General features: G+C 37.6%; 1 protein-coding gene across 12 annotated transcripts in view; it reads left to right on the top strand.

Annotated features, from left to right (window-relative positions):
* The window catches only part of CFAP70 (cilia and flagella associated protein 70), a 96564-nt gene that overhangs the window by 21432 nt on the left and 48903 nt on the right, over positions 1-26229 (top strand). For 7 of the 12 annotated variants that reach the window (XM_072823553.1, XM_072823556.1, XM_072823552.1 and 4 more), the window contains 5 exons: positions 9860-10039; positions 13087-13269; positions 15617-15711; positions 20399-20498; positions 22500-22634. In XM_072823553.1, coding sequence (XP_072679654.1) covers positions 9860-10039; positions 13087-13269; positions 15617-15711; positions 20399-20498; positions 22500-22634 — 693 coding nt within the window. The remainder of the gene's footprint in view (positions 1-9859; positions 10040-13086; positions 13270-15616; positions 15712-20398; positions 20499-22499; positions 22635-26229) is intronic. The other 5 variants (XM_072823561.1, XM_072823560.1, XM_072823555.1 and 2 more) reach the window with 4 other exon arrangements.

The raw sequence follows: 26229 nt of genomic DNA, 5'->3' as shown, positions 1-26229 counted from the left end.
CATAGGGTAGCTCTAGTTTTAACTTCTTGAGGAACCTCCACACTGTTTTCCAGAGTGGCTGTACCAGCTTGCATCTACCAAATAGTGCAAGAGGGTTCCCCTTTCTCCACATCCCCTCCAACATTTGTTGTTTCCTGTCTTCTTAATTTTTGCCATTCTTACTGGTGTGAGGTAGTATCTCATTGTGGGTTTGATTTGTATTTCCCTGATGGCAAGTGATGTGGAGCATTTTTTCAAGTGCTTTTTGGCCATGTATAGGTCTTCTTTGGAGAAATGTATGTTCATATCTTTTGCCCATTTCATGACTGGACTGTTTCTTGGATGATTTTGATAAGTTCTTCATAGATCTTGAATACAGCCCTTTATCTGATATGTCATTTGCAAATATCATCTCCCATTCTGTAGGTTGTGTTTTAGTTTTGTTGATTGTTTCCTTCATTGTGCAGAAGCTTTTTATTTTGATGAAGTCCAGTAGTTTGTTTTTGCTTTTGTTTCCTTTGCCTTCATAGATGTGTCTTGCAAGAAGTTGCTGTGGCCAAGTTCAAAAAGGGTGTTGCCTGTGTTCTCCTGTAGTATTTTGATGGATTTTTGTCTCATATTTAGATCTTCAACCATTTTGAGTTTATATTTGTGTATGGTATAAGAGATTGGTCCAGTTTCATTCTTCTGCATGTGGCTGTCCAAGTTTTCAACACCATTTATTGAAGAGACTGTCCTTTTTCCAGTGGATATTCTTTCCTGCTTTGTCAAAGATGAGTTGACCATAGAGTTGAGGGTCTGCTTCTGGGTTCTCTATTCTGTTCCATTGATCTATGTGTCTGTTTTTGTGCCAGTACCATACTGTCTTGATAATCACAAGTTTGTAATATAGCTTGAAGTCAGGCATTGTGATGCCCCCAGCTTTGATTTTCTTTTTCAATATCCCTCTGGCTATTTGGAAACTTTTGGGTACCATACAAATCTTAAGATTATGTGTTCCAACTCTGTGAAGAAAGTCCATGGTATTTTAATAAGGATTGCACTGAATGTGTAAATTGCTCTGGGTAACATAGACATTTTCACAATATTTATTATTCCAATCCATGAGCATAGAATGTTTTCTTTTAATTTGACTTGAGTTTATTATTTTTTTGTAAATTTATTTTTTATTGGTGTTCAATTTGCCAACATATAGAATAACACCCAGTGCTCATCCCATCAAGTGCCCCCTCAGTGCCCATCACCCAGTTTCCCCCACCCCTAGTTTGTTTCCCGGAGTTAGGAGTCTCTCATGTTCTGTCTCCCTTCCTGATATTTCCCATTCATTTTTTTCTCCTTTCCCCTTTATTCCATGTCATTATTTTTTATATTCCCCAAATGAATGAGACCATATTATGTTTGTCCTCTGACTGACTTATTTCACTCAGCATAATACCCTCCAGTTCCATCCACTTCAAAGCGAATGGTGGGTATTTGTCATTTCTAATGGCTGAGTAATATTCCATTGTATACATAAACCACATCTTCTTTATCCATTCCTCTTTCGATGGACACCGAGGCTCCTTCCACAGTTTAGCTATTGTGGACATTGCTGCTATAAACATCAGGATGCAGGTGTCCCAGCGCTTCATTGCATCTGTATCTTTGGGGTAAATCCCCAGCAGTGCAATTGCTGGGTCGTAGGGCAGATCTATTTTTAACTCTTTGAGGAACACAGTTTTCCAGAGTGGCTGCACCAGTTCACATTCTCACCAACAGTACAGGAGGGCATAGAATGTTTTTCCATCTCTTTGTGTCTTCCTTAATTTCTTTCAGAAGCGTTCTGTAGTTTTTAGGGTATAGATCCTTACCTCTTTGGTTAGGTTTATTCCTAGGTATCTTATGCTTTTGGGTGCAATTGTAAATGGGATTGATTCCTTAATTTTTTATTCAGTTTCATTGTTAGTGTATAGAAATGCCACTGATTTCTGGGCATTGATTTTGTATCCTGCCACACTGCCAAATTGCTGTATGAGTTCTAGCAATCTTGGGGTGGAGTCTTTTGGGTTTTCTACATACAGTATCATGTCATTTGCAAAGAGGGAGAGTTTGACTTCTTTGCCAATTTGAATGCCTTTTATTTCTCTTTGTTGTCTGATTGCTGAGGCTAGGACTTCTAGTACTATGTTGAATAGCAGTGGTGAGAATGGACATCCCTGTCATGTTCCTGATCTTAGGGGAAAGGCTCCCGGTGTTTCCCCATTGAGAATGATATTTACTGTGGGCTTTTCATAGATGGCTTTTAAGATGCTGGGGAATGTTCCCTGTAACCCTACACTCTGAAGAGTTTTGATCAGGAATGGATGCTGTATTTTGTCAAATGCTTTCTCTGCATCTGTTGAGAGGATCATATGGTTCTTGTTTTTTTATCTTGTTAATATGATCTATCATGTTGATTGCTTTACGAGTGTTGAACCAGCCTTGCATTCTGGGGGTAAATCCCACTTGGTCATGGTGAATGATCTTAATGTACTGTTGGATCCTATTGGCTAGTATCTTGTTGAGAACTTTTGCATCTGTGTTCATCAGGGATCTCGGTCTGTAATTCTCCTTTTTGGTGGGGTCTTTGTCTGGTTTTGGAATTAAGGTGATGCTGGCCTTATAAAACAAGTTTGGAAGTGTTCTGTCCCTTTCTATCTTTCAGAACACCTTTAGTAGAATAGGTATTGTTTCTTCTTTAAACGTTTGATAGAATTCCCCTGGGAAGCCATCTGGCCCTGGAGTTTTGTGTCTTGGGAGGTTTTTGATGACTGCTTCAATTTCCTCCCTGGTTATCGGTCTGTTTAGGCTTTCTATTTCTTCCTGTTCCGGTTTTGATAGTTTGTGGTTTTCCAGAAATGTGTCCATTTCTTTTAGATTGCCTAATTTATTGGTGTATAGCTGCTCATAATATGTTTTTAAAATCATTTGTATTTCCTTGGTATTGGTTGTGATCTCTCCTTTTTCATTCATGATTTTATTAATTTGAATCTTTTCTCTTTTGTTTTTGATAAGACTGGCTAATGGTTTATCTATCTTATTAATTCTTTCAATGAACCAACTCCTGGTTTTGTTGATCTGTTCTACAGTTCTTCTGGTCTTGATTTCATTGAGTTCTGCATGAATCTTTATTAACTCTCTTCTTCGGCTTGGTGTAGGTTTTACTTGCTGTTCTTTCTCCAGTTCCTTTAGGTGCAAGATTAGCTTGTGTATTTGAGGTTTTTCCAATTTTTTGAGGGATGCTTGTATTGTGATGTATTTCCCTCTTAGGACTGCTTTTGCTGTATCCCAAAGATTTTGAACACTTGTATCTTCATTTTCATTAGTTTCCATGAATCTTTTTAATTCTTCTTTAATTTCCTGGTTGACCCTTTCATCTTTTAGCAGGATGCTCTTTAACCACCATGTGTTTGAGTTTCTTCCAAATTTCTTCTTGTGGTTGAGTTCAAGTTTCAAAGCATTATGGTCTGAAAATATGCAGGGGACAAACCCAGTCTTTTGGTATTGGTTGAGACCTGATTTGTGACCCAGTATGTGGTCTATTCTGGAGAAAGTTCCATGTGCACTTGAGAATAATGTGTATTCAGTTATGTTCGGATGTAAAGTTCTGTAAATATCTGTGAAATCCATCTGGTCCTGTGTATGATTTAAAGCTCTTGTTTCTTTGGAGATGTTGTGCTTAGAAGATGTGTCATTTGCAGAAAGTGCCCTGTTGAAGTCTCCCAGTATTAGTGTATTATTATCTAAGTATGTCTTTACTTTGGTTATTGATTGATTGATATACTTGGCAGCTCCCACATTAGGGGCATAAATGTTCATGATTGTTAGGTCCTCTTGTTGGATAGATTCTTTAAGTATGATATTGTGTCCCTCTTCATCTCTTACTACAGTCTTTGGGATAAACTTTAATTTATCTGATATGAGGATTGCTACCCCAGCTTTCGAGGACCATCTGAATGGTAAATGGTTCTCCAACCTTTCATTTTCAGGCTGTAGGTGTTCTTAGGTCTAAAATGAGTCTCTTGTAGACAGCAAATAGATGGGTCTTGCTTTTTTATCCAGTCTGAAACCCTGCATCATTGATGGGATCATTTAGCCCATTCATGTTCAGAGTTACTATTGAAAGATATGAATTTAGTGTCATTATGATACCTATTCAGTCCCTGTTTTGTGGATTATTTCTTCAGGCTTCCTCTTTCTTTTAGAGTCTCCCTTAATATTTCTTGCAGAGCTGGTTTGGTGGTCACATATTCTTTCAGTTTCTGCCTATCTTGGAAGCTTTTTATCTCTCCTTCTATTCTGAATGAGAGCCTTGCTGGATAGAGTATTCTTGGCTGCATGTTTTTCTCATTTAGTACCCTGCATATATCCTGCCAGCCCTTTCTGCCTTGCCAGGTCTCTGTGGAGAGGTCTGCTGTTAATCTAATATTTCTTCTCATATAAGTTAGGGAATATCTTGTCTCTTGCTGCTTTAAGGATTTTCTCTTTATCTTTGGAATTTGCAAGTTTCACTATTAAATATCAAGGTGTTGAACAGTTTTTATTGATTTTAGGCGGGGATCTCTGTATCTCCTGGATCTGAATGCCTGTTTCCCTCCCCAAGTTAGGGAAATGCTCAGCTATGATTTGTTCAAATATGCCTTCTGGTCCTCTGTCCCTTTTGGCACGCTCTAGAACCCCAATTACATAGATTTTTCCTTCTGAAGCTGTCATTTATTTCCCATAACCTTTCCTCATGGTCTTTTAATTGTTTTTCTCTTTTTTCCTCAGCTTCCTTCCTTGCCATCAACTTGTCTCCTATGTCACTCACTCTTTCTTCTACCTCATTAACCCTCGTCATTAGGACCTCCAGTTTGGATTGCATCTCAATTAATTGATTTTTTTTAAAGGAAGATATATTTTTTAAAGATTTATTTATTTATGATAGGCATAGAGAGAGAGAGGCAGAGACATAGGCAGAGGGAGAAGCAGGCTCCATGCTGGGAGCCCGACGTGGGACTCGATCCCGGGACTCCCGGATCTCACACCCTGGGCCAAAGGCAGGTGCGAAACTGCTGAGCCACCCAGGGATCCCCTCATTTAATTGATTTTTAATTTTGGCCTGATTAGACCTAAATTCTGCCATCATGAATCTCTTGATTCCTTTATGCTTTTTTCCAGAGCCACCAGTAGCTTTATAATTGTGCTTCTGAATTGGCTTTCTGACATCAAATTCTGTAAAATTCTATAACTCTGTGGCAGAGAGTACTGTCTCTGATTCTTCTTTTGTGGTGCGTTCTTTCTAGTCATTTTGTTCAGTGCAGAGTGGCTGTATGAGCGGGCTGAGTCAAGAATATCAACCATGACCTAAGTAAATTTCACCCTAGATGATTCTGCCAAGGTCAGAGACCAGAAATTGAAAACAAAGATCAGAATGAAATAAAACAAGAGGAACACTAAAGTGAAAAACATATTTTAAAACAAAGTAGTAAAAAATAAAAGGCCAGAAATCCTAAAGAAGAGACAAAAAAAAAAAAAAAAAAAGAAAAAGAAAAAAAAGGAGAAGAAAAAAGGGGGGGACTGGGAGATGGTGGTGGTGACAATGTTGTAGTGGAGGGAGAATGTAGTTTCCCTGAGGGGTTCTAGAGGGTGATCCTCTTGTTTCTGAGTATATTAAGTTCTGTATGTTAGAGGATGCTCAGTCCCAAATTTATATAAACCAGAAATACTTATAGAGGGCCCCAACATTGACCACCAAAACATAAATGAGATAAAAGAGGGGGGACAGAATGGGAATGAGGAGTCTCACAGAATGAACCAGAATGAACCAGCACAGTATACCACTTGGTTCTGGGTGCATGATGGTAATGTTTTAAAAGGTACTAACTTCTGCCATTGTAGAACAAAATGAGGCAGATAAAACAAAAAACACAAAACAAAACATATCTTGTATATCTCCCAAAATTAAGTTGAGTATGTTGAAGAGACTCTAGAAGTGGAAAATATATCTAGGACCTGTAATTGTAGAAATATGAAAGTCAAAAAGGAAGAATCTTAAAAATGAAGAGGTGGTAAAATATTTAGGTAAGGTGGGAAAAGAGAAAAAAATATTGGAAATTTACAGTCTTTTTTTTTTTTTTGGTATTTTTTTTTATTGGAGTTTGATTTGCCAACATGTAGCATAACACCCAATGCTCATCCCGTCAAGTGCCCCCCTCAGTGCATGTCACCCAGTCACCCCAGGAAATTTACAGTCTGATATAAAAACGAGTTGTACTGGAAAAAAGAAGGGAAAAAAAAGGATTGGTAGCCTCTGGTTCTATATACTGTAAATCCCTCAACTTCCCCTGGAGCTTTCCAGCACTGCTAGGTCAAGAACTTGCTCACCCCCTGTCCTTCCAGTTGGTCTCTGGGGGAGGGGCTGCTGTGCTCTCAGGTGTGTGCCCCTGGGGGAGCTGCCCTGCCCCCCGCCGGGTGCAGGCTCAGGGGGAGCTGTTGACCCCCTGAGGCCTCTGTTCCCTGACGGCCCTACCCCTCCCAGGCACAGGGTGACACCAGGAGGAACAACACCACTGGCCGCGGCCAGGTCTCCAGCTCTGGAGTCAGCTCCCACAGTAAATACCGCAGCTCCCAGTCCGCACGGGCCTAGGTGCTCCCGGGGTGGTGGGGGCGCTGACCTGCACAGCTTGGGGGCGCCTGGAGGCAGGAGAGTGTCCTCACTGTCCTGTGCCCTCCCCGCCTCCGTCTGTCCTGGGGGGGACCACAGGATCCTGGGCTCTGTCCCCCGGCCCCCTGGGATCCGGGGCCTGCGCTGCTGGAATTGCGCTCCCAGGCCGCAGATCCCCAAGGCAGCAGGGCGCAGCCCCCTCCATCAGCCGCTGCTGGAATTGCGCTCCCAGGCCGCAGATCCCCAAGGCAGCAGGGCGCAGCCCCCTCCATCAGCCGCCGCCTGAGCTTCTCCTGAGGCCCCGCCGGGCGCGGGCTCCAGCCCTTTACGGAGCTCGGCCCGCGGTCTGTGCCACGCTCTCCCTTGGGGTGCACTTCCTCTGTTAGTGACTCCGGGAGACTGGAGGCTCCACAGCCCCTTCTGTGGTTCTGCTCAATTTCCCTCCAAAGCGCCTTTCCCTCCAGGAAGAATCCAGCGTGGATTTTTTAAAAGTTCCTGCTTCTCCAGGGCTGGGCTTTCCTGTCCCGAGGCTCTTGCTGCCCGGCCTTAGCCCGGCTCCTCGTGGGGCCCCACCCCCACTTGATTCTTTTTTATTTTTTTCCACCTTTCTATCTTGTTAGAAGCAAAAAACCCTTCTTTCTGTAGCGTTCCAGCTGTTCTCTCTTTAAATCTCAGGTCGAATTCATAGGTTTTCATCATGATTTGCAAGTAATCTAGGTAAATTGGTGGGGCCGGGTGAGGTGAGGCACCTACTCCTCTGCCATCTTGCCCTCCCCCCTAGAACTTTATCTTTGAAATTTGCAAGCTTCACTATATGTCAGGATGTTGATTGGGTTTTGTTGGTTTTTTTTTTTTTGGGGGGGGGGTCCTCTCTATCTCTTGGATATGAATGCCTGTTTTCTTCCCCAAATTAGGGAAGTTCTCAGCTATGATTTGTTCAAATATACTTTGTGGTCCCCTCTCCCTCTCTAGCTCTTCTGTAATCCCAATAAGATGCATATTATTCCTTCTCATGCTATCATTTATTTCCCAAAGGCTTTCCTCATCAGTTCTTAATTGTTTTTCTCTTTTTATTTCAGCTTCCTGCCTTTCCGTCAACTTGTTTTTTTATGTCACTCACTCTCTCTTCCATATTATTAACCCTAGTAGTTAGAGCATCCAGTTTAGACTGCATCTTAGTTAAAGTATTTTTAATTTCAGCCTGATTAGATCTCAATTCTGCAGTAAGAGAAGCTGGAGTCTTTTATGCTTTTTTTCTAGAGCCACCAGTAATTTTATTATTGTCCTTCTGAATTGTATCTGACATGGTACTTAAATCCATATCTAGCAGATCTGTGGCAGAGAGTATTACTTCTGATTCTTTCTTTTGTGGTGAATTCTTCCTTCTAGTCATTTTGTTCAATGCAGAATGGCCATCCCCAGTCCAAGTGCAGCTGCCTTGCTCCTTGGGCGCCGCTGGTCCCCTCCCTCAGGCCCTGGGCTCTGGTCTTGACAATGGTGCATCCTCTTTAAGGAATAATCTGATCAGAACTGATGTGTGGTTAAACCTCCAACTCTAATTTTAACTGGATTTCTTTTTCTCCCCACTGAGTCTGATGGATGCCCGGCAGTGCTCTTGCCTTTCGTTTTGCTGATTGTTTCCTTTGCTGTGCAGAAGCCTTTTATCTTGATGACGTTCTAATAGTTCATTTTTGCTTTTGCTTCCCTTGGTTTTGGAGACGTATCTACTAAGAAGTTGTTGTGGCCAAGGTCAAAGATGTTGCCGCCTATGTTCTACTCTAGGATTTTGATGGATTCTTGTCTCATATTTAGATCTTTCATCCATTTTGAACTTACTTTTGTGTATGGTATAGGAAAGTGGTTCAGTTTCATACTTATACATGTGGCTGTCCAATATTCCCAACTTCATTTGTTGAAAAGTCTTTTTTCCATTGTATATTCTTTCCTGCTTTGTCGAAGATGATTTGACCATATAGCTGAGGGTCCATTTCTGGGTTCTCTATTCGGTTCCATTGATATATGTGTCTATTTTTGTGCCAGTACCATACTGTTTTGATGATTACAGTACTCTAATACAGCTTGAAGTCCAGAATTGTGAGGCATCCAACTTTGGTTTTCTTTTTTCAACATTACCTTGGCTATTTGGAGTCCTTTCTGGTTCCATACAAATCTTAGAATTATTTTTTCCAGCTCTGTGAAAAATGTTGGTGTTATTTTGGTAGGGATTGCATTGAATGTGTCAATTGCTTTGGGTTGTATAGACATTTTAACAGTATTTGTTCTTCTAATCCATGAGCATGGAATGTTTTTCCATTTTCTGTGTCTTCCTCAATTTCTTTCATAAGTGTTCTATACTTTTCAGAGTACAGATCTTTTACCTCTTTGATTAGGTTTATTTCTAGGTATCTTATATTTTTTAGTGCAATTGCAAATTGGATTGAATTATTGATTTCTCTTTCTTCTGCTTCATTATTGGTGCATATAAATGCAGCAGACTTCTGTGCATTGATTTTATATTCTGTGAGTTTGCTGAATTCCTGTATCGGTTCTAACAGTTTTTGTTGGAGTATTCTGGGTTTTCTACACAGAGTATACTCTATGTGAAAAAAAAAAAACCATAAAATTAAAAAAAAAAAAACTGCTACACTTAAGTTATAAAAGTAGTCACAGAATATAAACTAGCAAATAAAGCAACCCAATGTCACTCATGTGAAACTATTATTAACATTTCAGGATAGAACCTTCCAATTCCTCTCATATATGTATTTGTATACATATGTGACATCAGTATGGTAGAGGGAAAAGCCCTCTAATTTAGGAATAAGATTCTCATCTCGGCTATAGTTCTAATTCATGGGACCTAGAGAAAGTTTTTTTTTTTTTTTTAAGTTTTTGTTTATTTACTCATGAGAAACACAGAAAGAGAGGTAGACACAGATAGAGGGAGAAGCAGGCTCCACGCAGGGAGCCCAACGTGGGACTCGATCTGGTAGTCCGGGATCATGCCCTGGGCTGAAGGCAGGCACTAAACTGCTGAGCCACCCGGCTGCCCAGGACCTAGAGAAAGTTATTTGAAACCTCTATATGGAAATAATTAAACTTGACCTTCTTACCTTGAACAGTGATATGAGATTCAAATAAGATAATGAAAGAAAGGAATGGGTTAGGAAAGCCTCTGGCATTTTCAAAATGCTGCATAATTTTATTCTTTTCCAGCAGTGCAGCCTTGAAGTTAAAGTATTTGTGGCAGAACCATTATTGACCACAGCACAGATTTTAGGAGGCAATCTACTGAAAGTCACATTGGAGGCTGCCTACTCTGTGCCTGAGTCTTTCATTCCAGTAGGGCCTCTGCAGAACTACATGATTGGTCTACAAGTTCCATCAGTTGGAGAGGTAAAGCCCTACAGCCAAATATTTATATAGATTTAAACACTCATATGGTCATCTCTTCCTCACCTGCATTCAAAGCAAGCTCTATTAATGGTTGAGACTTTTTGTTTAGGCTTAAAAAAATAAAGTTTACTTCTGTTTTATATGTAGATATGTATAATTTACATGTATATAATAGTATGCATTACATATAATTTATGTCAATAAATACATATTTATGATGGAAAATATGTAAAACATTTTTAAATTGATCATTTTAATGTATTTAAATACATTGCATTTATGCATATATTTTGTAAGTTTTGTACAATGTGCTTATTTATATAAAACTTTATTAATTTTGGGTTATTTTCTTAGTCCAAATTTCTTTTTTAAAAAAGATTTATTTATTTTGGAGAGAGAGAAAGGTAGAGAGAGCACAGGTGTGCAGCAGGGAAGGGAAGAGGGAGATGGAGAAGGAATTTCAAGCAGACTCCCTGCTGATTGCAGAGCCTGACATGCAATCAGGATCCCATGACCCTGAGATCATGACCTGTGCAGAAATCAAGAGTCAGACACTCAACCAACTAAGCCACCCAAGCACCCCCTTAGTCAAAATTTCTATGGAATGATTATGTCTGGATTTTTTGAGGCTCTTGATAGAGATTTCCAAATTGCTTGCTAAAAGGGTATAATTAGCTAATACTGTCATCTGTTTTATTGCCATCTACATTTCAGTATGGAACCCTTCAATTCCTCTTCACCATTTACATTCCCACTAGCAGTATAAAGGGTTCCAATTTCTCCATATCCTCATCCACATATATTATTTCCTGTTTTTTATTTTGTGATAATACCCATTCTACTAGGTGTGAAGTGGCATCTCCTTGTGTTTTAGATTTGCATTTCACTAATAACTAATAATGTTGAGCATCCTTTCTCATCTTTATATTGCCATGTGTATATTTTCTTTGGGGAAATGTTTATTCAAATTCTTTGCCCATTTTTGAATCAGGTGTTTTTTGTTGTTGAGTTTTAAGAGTACTTTATATATTCTAGCTGTGGTTCCCTTATCAGATATGTAATTTACAAATCTTTTCTCCCATTTTTAACTTTGTTGTTTGTATGTTTTGCTGCACAAAATTTTTAAATTTTAATGAAGCCCTGGGACACCGAGTGGCTCAGCAGTTGAGCACCTGCCCCTGGCTCAGGGCATGATCCTGCAGTCCCAGGATCAAGTCCTGCATCAGGCTCCCTGCATGGAGCCTGCTTCTCCCTCTGCCTGTGTCTTTGCCTCTCTCTCTCTCGGTCTTTCTTGAATAAATAAATAAAATCTTAAAATGAAGTCCAATTTATCTATTTTTTTCTTTTTTGTGTGTGTGTTTGTTATTTCTTTTTTTTTTTATTGGAGTTCAATTTGCCAACATATATCATAACACCCAGTGCTCATCCCATCAAGTGCTCCCCTCAGTGCCCGTCACACAGTCACCCCCACCCCCCGCCCACCTCCCCTTCCACCATCCCTAGTTCGTTTCCCAGAGTTAGGAGTCTCTCATGTTCTGTCTCCCTTTCTGGTATTTCCCACTCATTTTTTCTACTTTCCCCTTTATTCCCTTTCACTATTTTTTATATTCCCCAAATGAATGCATTTATTTTTTCTTTTATTGTCTGTGTCTTTAGTGACATAACCAAGAAATCATTGTTTAATTTGATGTCATGAGGATTTCCCCCTGAGTTTTCTTCTAATAGTTTTACAGTTTTAGCTCTTACATTTAGGCCTCTGGTTCATTTTGAGTTAATTTTTGTATGTGGTTTAAGGTAAGGGTACAACTTGATTTTTTTTCCATGTGGATAATTGGTTTTCTGCACTGTTTATCGAAAAGACTGTCTTTCTCCGGAATGGTCTCCATATGCCTAATTTTGATAATTTTTGCCAGCATTCTAGTTTTTATGAAAGAACAGATTTTCAGAGGTCTTTTCTCTGTCATTCCAGAAATGCCTCTCCTCACGAAAGTTTTTTAAGCTTATTAATCAACAAAACTAGAATTGTTGAGTTATAGGGTATGACAATTTTAAATTTACTGGTGACTGCAAAATTGCTTTCCATAGTATGCCAATTTATACTTCAATCAACTATGTATAGGAATATCATTCCCTTCACAATATTCCCAATGCTTGATATTTTCAGACTGATTTTGCCAATCAGTGGTTTAAAATGATATCTCATTGTTTTTATGTTCATTTTAATTGTTATTAAGGATATATAGCATGTTTTAATTTAAATGTTGGATTATCTAATTTCCCTTTCTATAATTTGCATATTCATATCTTTATCAATTTCCTATTGCAAATATGTTTTAAATAAGTTATAAGTAAGAAAGTGCCTATGTTGTTAACCCTTTGTCAGATTTGTTTTTAAAAAGGTTTTTAAAACCTTTTTATACCTTAAAACCTGTTTTTAAATATATATATATATGTATATATTAGTGAATACCTATATATATATATGTATTTTGGAGTTCGATTTGCCAACATACAGTGTAACATCCAGTTCTAATCCCATCAAGGCCCCCCTCAGTGCCCGTCACCCAGGTACCCTATCCCCCCACCCACCTCCCATTCCACTACCCCTTGTTCATTTCCCAGAGTTAGGAGTCTCTCATGTTTTGTCACCCTCTCTAATTTTTCCCAAAACCAAAAAGGGTTCAAAGGAGAATCTGAAGAAATAACCCATAGATAAGCAATCAGGAATGTTGAAATGAATTTGCTAATAATTTTAAACTCATCATCAGCCACAGGGCAATAATCAATTACATTTTCACCAGATAAAATATATTTGCATATCTATGGATAAGAATACTTTTCATTATTATCTATTTTTATCAATTAAATAATTTTAAAATAACACAAAGACAATGAAGAGCATAGGCTCCCCTGTAGAGTCAGATAATCACAGATGGAAGTGTCTGTTAGACAACACCCAACATTACACTGAAAAGATACTTCAGTAATCTTTTTGTTCATTTGAAAGTCATAAAAAATTTCCTGATGTATGATAATTTATTCTGTAGAAAGATTATTCTATTTTGTTCAAGAATGGAACTCTGAAGCTTGGAGGAGAAAGAGAACCAGTTCCCAGGCCCAAAAAATGGCCAATTGCCAACATTCTGGCTCCAGGAGCTAATAACATTCCTGATGCTTTTATCATTGGTGGGCCCTATGAGGAAGAAGACGGAGAACTCAACCGTCCTGAGGTGAGAGAATGGTGCAGTTTTTTTGTGATAAAATAAGTACACAGACAGATACTCAAACATTTTTTGAATCCTCAAATTTATATATATTTGTTACTTGTTAAAACAATTATCTGATTCTGATGAAAATATCTCCTGCCTTCTTAAGTTCAACAAACAAAATAATTTATTAAATTCAAATTTGCTCTTTATTTTATTTTAAATTTATTCATTTTTAAAATTTTTTCTAAGATTATATTTATTTGAGGGAGAGGAGCATGAGTGGTGGAAGGGGGAAGTTACAGAGGGAAAGGGACAAGCAGACTCTCCCCTGAGCAGGGAGCCCTACTTGAAGCTGGATCCCAGGACTCTGGGGTCATAATCTGAGCTGAAGGCAGATGCTTAACCAACTGAGCCACAAAGGCACCCCAGATTTATTTATTTTTGAGTAGGTAGTTATATGGTCATAGGTCATGTACATAAAAGCAAATATATATACTCAAAAGAAAAAAGGAAGACTCACAAGCAAAAACATTTGGAAGAATGAAGTTTCCTTGTAAAGAGTGCAACAGAGTAACATTTCAGAAAGGCTGACTCACTGAAGTCAGCATAGTAAAAGACAAGAATAAAATTGTTTTTCTTTAGGAAATCTAGATTCATAGAAAGTATTCAAAATCTTGTTATTTTTCAGAACTGAAACCTGTCAGGAAGACAGGTTTTTTTTTTTTTGTTTTATCTCAGGGTATAAAGTGTTTATTTGTTTATTTTTATTTTATTTTTTAAGTTTGTTTTTAATGGAGTATATAAAGTGCTTCATGATATTGAAAGCAGGGGAAAATGTTAGTTTTGCTTTATATACACACATATGTACATACATGTATTCTTTTCCTATTGGTTGTTTTGTTTTTGTTTTTGTTCTTACTGAAATGGTGGCATACTCACTGTTTTTGCAACTTGCTTTTTAGTGTCTTGGTGATTTTTCCACACTGCTGCCTAAAGAACATTCTTATTTTTCTTTCTTTCTTTACACTTCCTATGGACACACTTAAATTCACTTGACAAGTCTCCTTTTGGTGGATGTTTAGGTGGTTGAAAGTATTCTTTTCTTTTTTATTCCTTTCTCCCTCTTGCCTTCTCTTTCCTACTTCCTTCTTTCCTTCTCTCATTCTTTCTTAATTCTTTCTTTGTTTGTATATTCTAAACTTGTTAAAAGCAGAGAAAATACTGCAAAGCATACATGCAAATGTTACTTGAACGAGTTAATAATCATTAATGGAAACATTCAATAAAATAATTTGTAAAGTGAGGATGGTTGAATTATTTTAAGTATCTATTTTAAATAGTTGAAATAAGTCTGGCAATATTTGAAAAACATTGTATAGTATCTTCTCATCATTGTGATTAGTGAAAATTCATACTGCTCTTTGGTTTATATTTTATTTAGATCAGATATTTTATTTTACATATTGAGATTTTATGTTACAATTTGCTTTATTTCTTTTTTTTCCATTTCAAGTTTTTATTTAAATTCTAGTTAGTTAACATACAGTGTGATATTGTTTCAGGAGTAGAATTTAGTGTTTCATCACTCACATACAATATTCAGTGCTCATCACAAGAGCCCTCCTTTATACCCATCACCCATCTAGCCTATTCTCTGCTTACCTCCTTTTCAGCAACCTTCAGTTTGTTCTCTATAGTTAAGAGTCCCTTATGGTTTGCTCCGTCTCCTTTTTTCTTTTTCCCTATGTTCATCTGTTTTGCTTCTTAAATTCCACATATGAGTGAAATCATATGGTATTTGCTTTCTCTGACTGACTTATTTCACTTAGCATAATACTCTCTAGCTCTGTCCATATCATTGCTGACAAGATTTCATTCTTTATGGTGGCTGAATAATAATCCATTGTTTTTTAGTCCAGATCTTTAGTTCTCAACCCTGGTTGTTCATTTGAATCACCTGGAAAGCTTTTAATACAATAACAATGGCCAAGCCCTAACTGAGATCAATTACATAAGAATTTACTTTCAAAATATCACTGTCCAGGTAGTGATTTTTTAAAAAGCTCCCAGACAATTCTAATATGCATCTAAGGTTGAGAACTGGATGACTGAGGTTATATGAGTGATATTTGAAACTTTAGTACTGGATTGTTATGAGAATATAAATAATTTATATTATGTACTTTATTAATAGTAAAGTACCCTAAAATTTAAGATGTGGTAGTAGTTATAGTAGTAGTCATATTTATAGTAGTAATAGTAGTAGTAATAAAAGTGTTGTGATCAAATCCATTAAAAGAATGCCTCACAGATTGAGCGGAATGAAGCCATGGCACACCGAGGAAACAAAAGTCTTATTATTTTACAGGACAAGGAATTTAGGAACCAAGCAGAGTGCATAAAGAAAAGGATTATTTGGGACTTGGAAAGTCGCTGCTACCTTGATCCTCCTGCAGTGGCCAGGTAGGAAGAGGAACGTGTAACCACCAAAGAGTGTAGGCGGGAAGAAATGTTACTTTTGTTAATTTTATCTGTATTTGAGTTAAAGTGATCTGAGAATCTTTTCAACCACAAGTTATAATAACAGAAGTTTTTAGTGATTGTGGCTTAACTAAGGTGGGTTCTGATTCCTTTTCATATAAAACAAGTCCAGAGCTAGTATGTATGGTACCTTCACAGTGTTATCAGGTATCTAGGCTCCATCTTTCTTTTTGCTGTATCTTCTTTAGCATGTACCTTCCATCCACAAGGTTGTCTCATGGTCTAAGATGGCTGTTGGAGCTCTATCTTGCACATTCACATTCCTCACAGAAAGTTGGAAAAGGGGGCAGTGTGTATGGATTAAAAAAGGACACATGCTGGGTGTTTTAGCCCCCTTATAGAGCCTTCCTAGAGCCCATAGGTTGAGCCTTCTGCAACCTCAGTTTATATCTCAGTGGCCATCTCTAGATGCAAAAGAGGCTAGGAATTATATTTTTATTAGACACATTGTTACTCAGACTAAATCAGGAGTTTGATACTAAAGAAGAGCAGGGCACTTGATATTGTGTGGTAACTACCAGTCTCTGTTACAGTAACCTAGTGCTTAGGGAGAGGATGGGAAATAGAAGATTATCAATATATGTATAATTTGAATGAGCAATTCTAATATTTTTTTCAATTCATAGACTATTTTCAAAAACCGTGTTAAAATTACAGAAAAATTGCATAGACATTTCAGAAAATTTCTATGTACCTCTGGTTCCCCACATGACTGTGGTGTATATATAAATATACATTGTTGGGATTGACTTGCTGATATTTTGTTAAGAATACATTATTGCTATTATTATTTTGATCTATTTGATCAGTTAAAAATAAGAAAAATTTGAAAATTTATTTTCCCTTAATTTTATTCTCTGATTCTCTTCTTTTTTAAATGAAGATCCAAGTTTCTGACCTTATAGGATTTTCTTTTTCTCTGAAAACTTTTAGCATTTTTTGCATGGCAGGTTTCCAGGCCACAAATTCTCTTCACTTTTGTTTGACTGAGAAAATCTTTATTTCTCCTTCACTTTTGAAGGATGATTCCCTGAATACAGAATTCTAGGTCGGTGGCTTGTTTTTTTTCAAAACTTTGAATTGATTTCATTCCATTATTTTCTCACTTGTATGGTTTCTGAAGAGAAATCCAATGTAATTCTTATCTTTGTTCCCCTATAGGTAAGGTGAGTCGTCCCCACCCCCCCGCACCCCCGTCTTCTTTAAAGATTTTCTCTTTCTCTTTGATTTTTTACAGTTTGAGTATGATATACCTAGGTTTTTTTTTTTCCTTTTTCTTTTTGGATGTATGATGCTTAGTGTTCTCTGAGTTTCCTATATCTGTGGTATGGGGTCTGTTATTTAGTAAAATTCTCTCAGTCATGACTTCATGTATTTCTTTTATTCCTTTTCATTTCTTCTTTCTGCTATTCCTGTTATACCTTTTTTTTTAAATTTTATTTATTTATGATAGTCACAGAGAGAGACAGAGAGAGAGAGGCAGAGACACAGGCAGAGGGAGAAGCAGGCTCCATGCAGGGAGCCTGACATGGGATTCGATCTTGGGTCTCCAGGATCGCGCCCTGGGCCAAAGGCAGGCGCCAAACCGCTGCGCCACCCAGGGATCCCCCTGTTATACCTTTTGTAATTATTCCACAGTTTTGGATATAATGTTACGATTTTTCATTTTTTTTCCTTTCCATTTTAGTTTGGGAAGTTTTTATTTTTTTAAAGATTTTATTTATTTATTCATGAGAGACACACAGAAAGAGGCAGAGACATAGGCAGAGGGAGAAGCAAGTTCCCTGCAGGAAGCCCGATGCAGGACTCCATCTCAGAACTCCGGGATCATGCTCCAAGCCAAAGGCAGATGCTCAACCGCTGAGCCACTCAGGCATCCCAGTTTGGGAAGTTTTTATTGACATATCTTCAAACTAACTGATTCTTTACTCAGCCATACTCAATCTACTAAGTCCATCAAATGAATTCATTTTTGTTACAGTTTTTAAAATTTCTAGCACTTCTTTTTTATTCTTTCTTAGGGTTTCCATCTCTCTGCTTATATTTCCATCTCCCTATTACATTATTTGCATGTTTCTGCTTTTTCCATTAGAGTTCTTAATGTATTAATCATAGTTATTTTAAATTCCCTATGTGATCATTTCAAAATATATGTTGTATCTGAGTCTAGTTCTTATGTTGTGTCTCTTGTCTTTTTTATAGCCTTTTAGTATTCCTTGTAATTTTTTATTGAAAGCTGGACATTATGTATTGGGTAATAATAAGTGAGGTAATTAGGGTTTTTAGTGTGAAGTTTTCTATCAATCTGGCTAGGAGCTGGACTGTGTTTAATGTTTGCTGTAACTGTAGGTGCTAGAGGCTTCAGTTTCCTTTTTTGCTCCTCCCCTGTTGTATTTGGTTTGCCTAAGAATTTTTCTTAGATAGGGTCTGTGTTTTGCAGCCTCTCAGTTATAATCCATTGTTACTATACCAGAACCCTGCTGATGTGGTGGGAAAGTGTTGGAAAGGGGAAGTGTTTTATAATTCTGTGGTTAAAGTATTGTAATGGTTTGACTCCCTGGGCTGTGAACTTCAGAAGTGTTTAACAGCGTTTTTTTGCTTCTTCTTATGTGAGACAGGAAGGCTAGACAGAGCTGGGGTTGTCTAATTGCCCTTCCCCTGGGTCAAATAAGGCTCTGGTAAAGTAGTTTCCCTTAAAGAGTAGGCATTTGGGGGCAGACTGGGTAGCTCAATGGTTTAGCATTGCCTTCAGCCCAGGGCTTGATCCTGGAGACCTGGGAAGGAGTCCTGCGTTGGGTTCCTTGCATGAGCCTGCTTCTCCCTCTGCCTGTGTCTCTGCCTCTCTTTCTCTCTGTGTGTCTCATGAATAAATAAATAAAATCTTTTTCAAAAGTAGGCATTTGTTATGGATAACACTCCAGGCATATTTCAAAATGGTTGCTTTTCCTTCTTCCTGCCTAAGAGGATTTTTCCCATATCTTCACCATGAACATTTGATGGGGCTCCTTGATTTAAAACCAAAAAAGTATGGGAATTCCCTAAGACTAGGCTTCCAGGAGTCTAACTCTGGCTAATCCAGCCTCCGGCAATTTGTCAAAATTACCATTAAAATGTTTTTACCAGTTCCTGGCTCCATTGCTTTTTCCTACTTGTAAGAAGGTCTCAACTGTGATTCTCAATACTGGTCTGTCTCTCCAAGTTTCAGGGTGGTGAATATGCCCCATGAACTTACTTCTTTTTTTTTTTTTTAAAGATTTTATTTATTTATTCATGAGAATACACAGAGAGGAGAGAGAGGCAGAGACACAGGCAGAGGGAGAGGGAGAAGCAGGCTCCATGCGGGGAACCTGATGTGGGACTCGATCCCAGGTCTCCAGGATCAGGCCCTGGGCTGAAGGCAGTGCTAAACCACTGAGCCACCCGGGCTGCCCCATGAACTTACTTCTTAGATGGATTAAGAAAGGTCATTGGGGGATCCCTGGGTGGCGCAGCGGTTTGGCGCCTACCTTTGGCCCAGGGCGCGATCTTGGAGCCCCGGGATCGAATCCCACGTCGAGCTCCCGGTGCATGGAGCCTGCTTCTCCCTGTGTCTCTCTCTGCCTCTCTCTGTCTCTCTCTCTCTCTGTGTGACTATCATAAATAAATAAAAAATTAAAAAAAAAAAAAGAAAGGTCATTGGTTTTTCAGTTTGACTTTTTTGTTGTTCTGAGGACAGGAGCAACAACTTCTAAGCTCTTTACATGTCAGAGCTAACACTGTAAGTCCTACTTTTTTTTTCCACAGGAGAAATAAATACCTCTTATACTATTTACATACTTGTCTGATTATTTCTTTAGAATAAATCACTGGAAGTGGAATTTCTGGGTCAAAAATTGTGACCACTTTAAGGTTTTTGATTCATTTGTTGAATTGCTCTAAAAAATGTATAGTTTGCCTCTGCTAGCAGTGTAGTAGAATTATTTTTTGAATTTTTAGATTTGGGAAGGTTTAAAAAACCTATTTATAATAAAAATGCTTATATATGTGTGTGTATTCCTTTACTTTTTTAAAGATGTATTTATTCATTTTGAGACAAAAAGGGAGAGAAAGCATGGTGGTGGGGGTGGGGTAGACGGGAAAGGCAAAGGGAGAGGTAGAAGAGATAGTCTCCCAAGCAGGCTCCACGCTGAGGCTTGAGCCCCAAGGTCTCAGTCCCATGGGGCTCAGTCCTACAAGGCCAAAATCAGGACCTGAGCTGAAACCAAGAGTGTTGCTTAATCAAGTGTATCATCCAGGTGCATCTCCATTAATTTTTTTGAATTTAAATTCAATTTGCCAACATGTAGTATAACACCAGTGCTTATCACATCACGTGCTCTCCTTAATGCCTGTCACCCAGTTACTATCCACCCACCCACTTCTCCTTCTCCACCTTTGTTTCCTAGAGTTAGGAGTCTCTCATGGTTTGTCTTCCTCTCTAATTTTTCCCCACTAGTTTCCCCCTTTCCTATGGTCCCTTTAACTATTTCTTATATTCCACATACTTTCTAAAGACAAGGAATACTTACCTTTAAATTACACTAACCTCATTTTTGCATATGATACTAACGGGCTGATTTTTTATTTGCAGTTTTCAGAAGCGAATTGCTGACTGTCGATTTTGGCCTGTAGAGATCACAAGAGTTCCTCTGACTATTGCACCCAAAGGGAAAGCTGCAAAATTTGATAAGGTTAATTTGTTTGCTTAAAAATATTTATATAAGAAATGTATTGGGATCCCCTGGGTGGCACAGCGGTTTGGCGCCTGCCTTTGGCCCAGGGCGTGATCCTGGAGACCCGGGATTGAATCCCACATCGGGCTCCCGGTGCATGGAGCCTGCTTCTCCCTCTGCCTATATCTCTGCCTCTCTCTCTCTCTGTGTGACTATCATAAATAAATAAAAATTAAAAAAAAAAAAGAAATGTCTTGTCAGACCCAATCTTTTGTTCTATTTCTAAAATGATACCAAAGGACTGTGTGAAATGATGTAGCTACTCTCTACGGTGACCAGCTTAACCCGATTTGCCAAGTAGTTTCCTGGTTTTAGCACTGAAAATCTCCTGTCCCAGGAAACTCTCCTGTCTCTGGCAAATCAGGATGACTGGTTACCCTAGCTCCCCATTGTCCACTAAAACTTGTTTAGACTTTATTCCTAGACATCCTATTTCCTTTTACTTCTTTGTTATGGTTTTACCATTGATAAAAACACATAAAACAGCCATTTTTATAGGTCACAGTAGTTACATATTGGCAACATGGTTCAACCTAATACATCCTCCTGAATTTCTTTTAGACATCCTACTTAAAATGTTTTAGCCTGATAATTAGAGTAATAGAATTCATTGATGTACATTATTCTGAAAAGATCTAGCTTTGTGAGCCTAGAACATGTTTTCTCTGGTTTTATTTGTACATGTCTGGTCTTTTCTGCTTGTTTCATAAACTCGCTAAGGGTAGGAATCCAGTGATTGACTGCTTTGTATCCTCCACAGTACCTAGCATGACTCATGCTATACAGCAGATCCTTAACAAGTACCTAAATTACTTTATTTTCAAAATAGTGTTTTTTGCATAATGAAAATACTACTGCTAGTAACCACTTCTCCCTTTGTAATATGTAATATACATTGGCTAAATTTCCTTAATAACATAATGTTACTACATGAACATAGGACTTTTTAATCTTATTTCTAATTTCTAATTATTATAATACATGTAATCAAAGAGATTACTTTTAATCCTGTGGGGATTAAATGTGTTTTCTTTTGCTAAATTGATTTTTTCCCTACTAAAATTTTCTATGGCAAACCATATAGCCATAAAAATGGTTACATTAGTTAACAAGTATTCATCTTTGTAATGGGAGTTTAGGTGAAATTAGAGATGGCAAATACATGGTGGGAAATATCATTCATTCTTCTCATCCATGGCAGATATTACTGATTAATCAAAATGTTTTTTCTGGGCACCCCTGGTGGCGCAGCGGTTTAGCGCCACCTGCAGCCCGGGGTCTGATCCTGTAGACCCAGGATGGAGTGCCGCGTCAGGCTTCCTGCATGGAGCCCGCTTCTCCCTCTACCTGTGTCTCTGCCTCTCAGTCTCTCTCTCTCTCTGAATAAATAAATTTAAAAAAATGTTTTTTTCTTTCTGAACTCAGATAAGGATACAGAATATTTCTCAATCAAATACTCTGAAACAAATCCACCAATTTATTAGAATTTAGGCATAAATTAAAGTCTGTCATCAGTGGTCTGAATGATTTGTAAGGTCTCTTTCATTGATAAAAATCAGAATCACAGCTTCTGATTCTCTTATTTTTTTAAATTATTTTACAAACCTTCACTTTTTCTTAAGAGGCAACATGGTGAAATTGACTTTTCAGTTGAATATATATTGTCAATTTGAGTATGTATTGATTTAACTACTGCCTTTACTATTTATTAACACTGTTTTATATGCATTATTTCAGTGATCATAATATTATTAAACCCATTTTTAACATAAAAGAATGTAGATCCAAAATATCTATGTAACTGGTCTAAAGCCAATAGTTAAGTAGCATTAGCTAGTTCCTAAAGCCAGGTCTTTGGATAACTAAGTCAGTGCTCCATATCTTATGCTGCATTGCTCTATAGCACTAATAGATCTCTGGTTTTATTCCTTTTATTCCTCTGGTTTTATCATCCTTTAGGCTGATGATGAAAGTCAGCTTTCATTTCATGGTGTGGCTTATGTTAATATGGTCCCATTGCTGTATCCGGGTGTGAAGAGGATTCGGGGAGCTTTTCATGTTTACCCTTACCTAGACAGTACAGTCTATGAAAAGGTAAGAAAAAAAACTATATAGAGGGTATTATCCTATTTATCCTTTTATATATGTGTTTACTTATATCTTTAGCATATATATCATTGTAATTGAAGTTTGGAACCAGCTGGTATACTAGGACTTAAATAGAGCACCTTACAGTTATTCAGTCATTGAATACTTAAAAACTTTAGGATAATAAAAGGTGAAAACAATCTAAATCCCCATCAACAGTATATGCCTGTGTCTCTGCCTCTCTTTCGCTCTCTCTGAATAAATAAATAAATAAGTCTTTAAAAAAATATATATAAAGCACTTTATCAAACTGATAAGAAAAACACACCATTTTTTTTAAAGGGCAAAGTACATGAAACAGCAATTCACAAAAGAAGAAATGCCAGTGGCTAATAAATATAAGAAGAAACATTTGGCCTTATCTATAATCAAGGAATTAAAAATTAAAATGATAATAAAATATCATTTTATCTGTAGAATTAGACAATTCTTTAAAATATCATAATGCTCAGGACACCTGGGTGGCTCAGCGATTGAGCATCTGCCTCCCGCTCAGGGCGGGATCTTGGGGTTTGAGATTAAGTACCGCATCAGGCTCCCTGCGAGGAGCCTGCTTTTCCCTCTTTCTATCTCTGCCTTTTTCTCTGTGTCTCTTATGAATAAATAAATAAAAATCTTAAATATATATATATATGATAATACTGCTCATTAGTGGCAAAGATGTGGTAAAACAACTCTCAATCTTCGCTAGAAGAGTAAATTAGTACAAACTGTTTGCAAAAATTTTTTTTTATCATTATGTTTTAAGAAGCTTAGAATACTTAAATCTTTTCTCATAGTATTCATACTTTTAGGAATCTATTTTAAGGGAATAAGTAGAATTATATCCAAATTTTACTACATGAAGATATTCTTAGGAATCTAAGGGAACTAGTGTATCATTTTTTAAATTATTTTTTTTATTGGAGTTCAATTTGCCAACATATAACATTATCTCCCAGTGATCATCCCATCAAGTGCCCCTCTCAGTGCCCGTCACCCAGTCACCCCAATCCCCTGCCCACCTCCCTTTCCACCACCCCCTGTTCATTTCTCAGAGTTAGGAATCTCTCATGTTTCATCACCCTCTCTCCTTTCCCCTTTATTCCCTTTCACTATTTTTTATATTCCCCCAAATGAATGAAGATCATATAATGTTTGTCTTTCTTCAATTGACTTACTTCACTCAGCATAATACCCTCCAGTTCCATCCACGTTGAAGCAAATGGTGGGTATTTGTCGTTTCTAATGGCTGAGTAATATTCCATTGTATACATATACCACAGCTTCTTTATCCATTCGTCTTTCGATGGACACCAAGGCTCCTTCCACAGTTTGGCTATTGTGGACATTGCTGCTATAAACATTGGGGTGCAGGTGTTCTGGCATTTCACTGCATCTGTATCTTTGGGATAAATCCCCAGCAGTACAATTGCTGGTGTGTAGAATCAGAAAAGACCACAAATAGGGGAATATTAAAAAAGAAAACCAGAGCTGAGGGCATCACAATGCCAGATTTCAGGTTGTACTACAAAGCTGTGATCATCAAGACAGTGTGGTACTGGCACAAAAACAGACACATAGATCAATGGAACAGAATAGAGAATCCAGAAATGGGCCCTCAACGATATGGTCAACTAATATTAGACAAAGCAGGAAAGACTATCCACTGGAAACACTGTATCATAATTTAGTGATAAATTAGTCAGTCTCTAGTTTGAATTCACTAGCTGGATGACTTTAGGCAAGTAATAAGTTTCTCTCAACTTTAGTTTATTCATTGCTAAAATGAAGACAATGCTTATTCCCTAGAGTTGTTTTGCATATTAAATAGATAAAATATGTAAAGCACTAGGGATATAGTTGACACACTGGCATTTTGAAGAATATTGTGCATATATTAAAACTTATATGAAAGTTTTAAAAACATGAGATGATGCATGTGATAGTCTATTAAATGAAAACTCAGGATATAAAATTATATTCAATATGATCACAACTTTTAAAATATATATAATCATAATTTTTAAATGTATAGAAAATATTAGAGAGGAAATCTTTCTGGCTATGTCTGAGTGAGGAGGTTGTCAAACTTCCTACCGCCTCCCCACAAAAGCAACTATAAAGCTGGAAAAATTGACAAAGAAATCGTTTTAGCACTCTGGAAATTGATCAAAGGCATAAACAAACTAAAAAGTATTAATGAATGAAAAACTATGGAGTTTAAGGCATTCTTGTTTGGGGCGGCTCCTAAAACTTCCCTAAGCTCTTCCCTACTCCACTCCTTTGGCTTAATCAGTATCACAATTTTTCTAGGACAGGATAGGCTCTGAGGACTGGCAACTTTGCTGCCATAGAAGAGACACAATTTGGGACAGTGGTGAAGGACCCATGCCCAGTGATGTTGTTGGTTGAAACGGAGATCTTGTGGAGAGCAACCAACATAACTGTAATTGGAGTCCCAAGAGAGAAGAGAGTAAGAGGCAGAAATGACACATGAAGAAATAATGTCTGGAAATGTCCCATGTTTGATGAATACATTAATCTACATATCTAAGAAGTTCAGAGAATCCCATACAAAGATCTACAATATACACATTATAGTGAACTGTTTAAAGACAAAGAAAAAATCATGAATTCAATAGGAAAAAAAAAAAAACCTCATTGGTTATATGGGAGCACCAATGTAGTTAACAGCTGATTTTCTTCTGAAACAGTGGAATCCAGAAGGCAGTGGAATAACATATTCAAAGTGCTAAATGAAAACTCTAGCAATCACAAATGAAGGCAAAATAAAGATATCCCAGGATAAACAAATATTGAAAGAATTTTTTACTAACAAACTTGTCTTGCAAGAAACACAAAAGGAAATTCTTCAGCTTGAAATGATATGGCACCAATTGCTAACATGAATCCACCAGAAGAAACAAAAAACACTAGGAATGGTTAAATTTAAGTTAATATAAAAGACTTTACAAATATTTTTTTTTCATTTTTACTGTCAATTTCTTTGAAAGACATTATATAAAGCATTATCTTGTTGGGTTTATAACATATATAGATTTAATTTATATGATAATGGTAGCATAAAGGAGGGAGGATAGTATGGAACCATGGTTCACTAAAGTTTTTACATTATTTCAGAATTAAGTTAGTATCAATGTGATATAGATCTTAATTAGTTAGGGTGGCTAAGAAAATTGTGTGTGTGTGTGTGTATATACATATTACTATATACAAATACATATGAATAAATAAATAAATAAATAAATACACACACAGAGGAATTAAATGGGAGCATCACAAATATTTAACATTAAAGAAGGCATTTAAAGGAAGAACAGGGCAGCCCAGGTGGCTCAGCGGTTTAGCACCGCCTTCAGCCCAGAGTGTGATCCTGGAGACCCAGGATCAAGTCCCATATCTGCTCCCTGCATGGAGCCTGCTTCTCCCTCTGCCTGCTTATCCCTCTGCCTATGTCCCTGCCTGCCTGTGTGTGTGTGTGTGTGTGTGTGTGTGTGTCTCATGAATAAATAAATAAAATCTTTAAAAAAAGGAGTAC

This window comes from Canis lupus, chromosome 4, assembly GCF_048164855.1.
Source record: "Canis lupus baileyi chromosome 4, mCanLup2.hap1, whole genome shotgun sequence".
In the NCBI taxonomy this organism is placed as follows: Eukaryota; Metazoa; Chordata; class Mammalia; order Carnivora; family Canidae; genus Canis; species Canis lupus.
The sequence above is the reverse complement of the archived record's forward strand: the minus strand, read 5'-3'. Positions and strand labels throughout refer to the sequence as shown.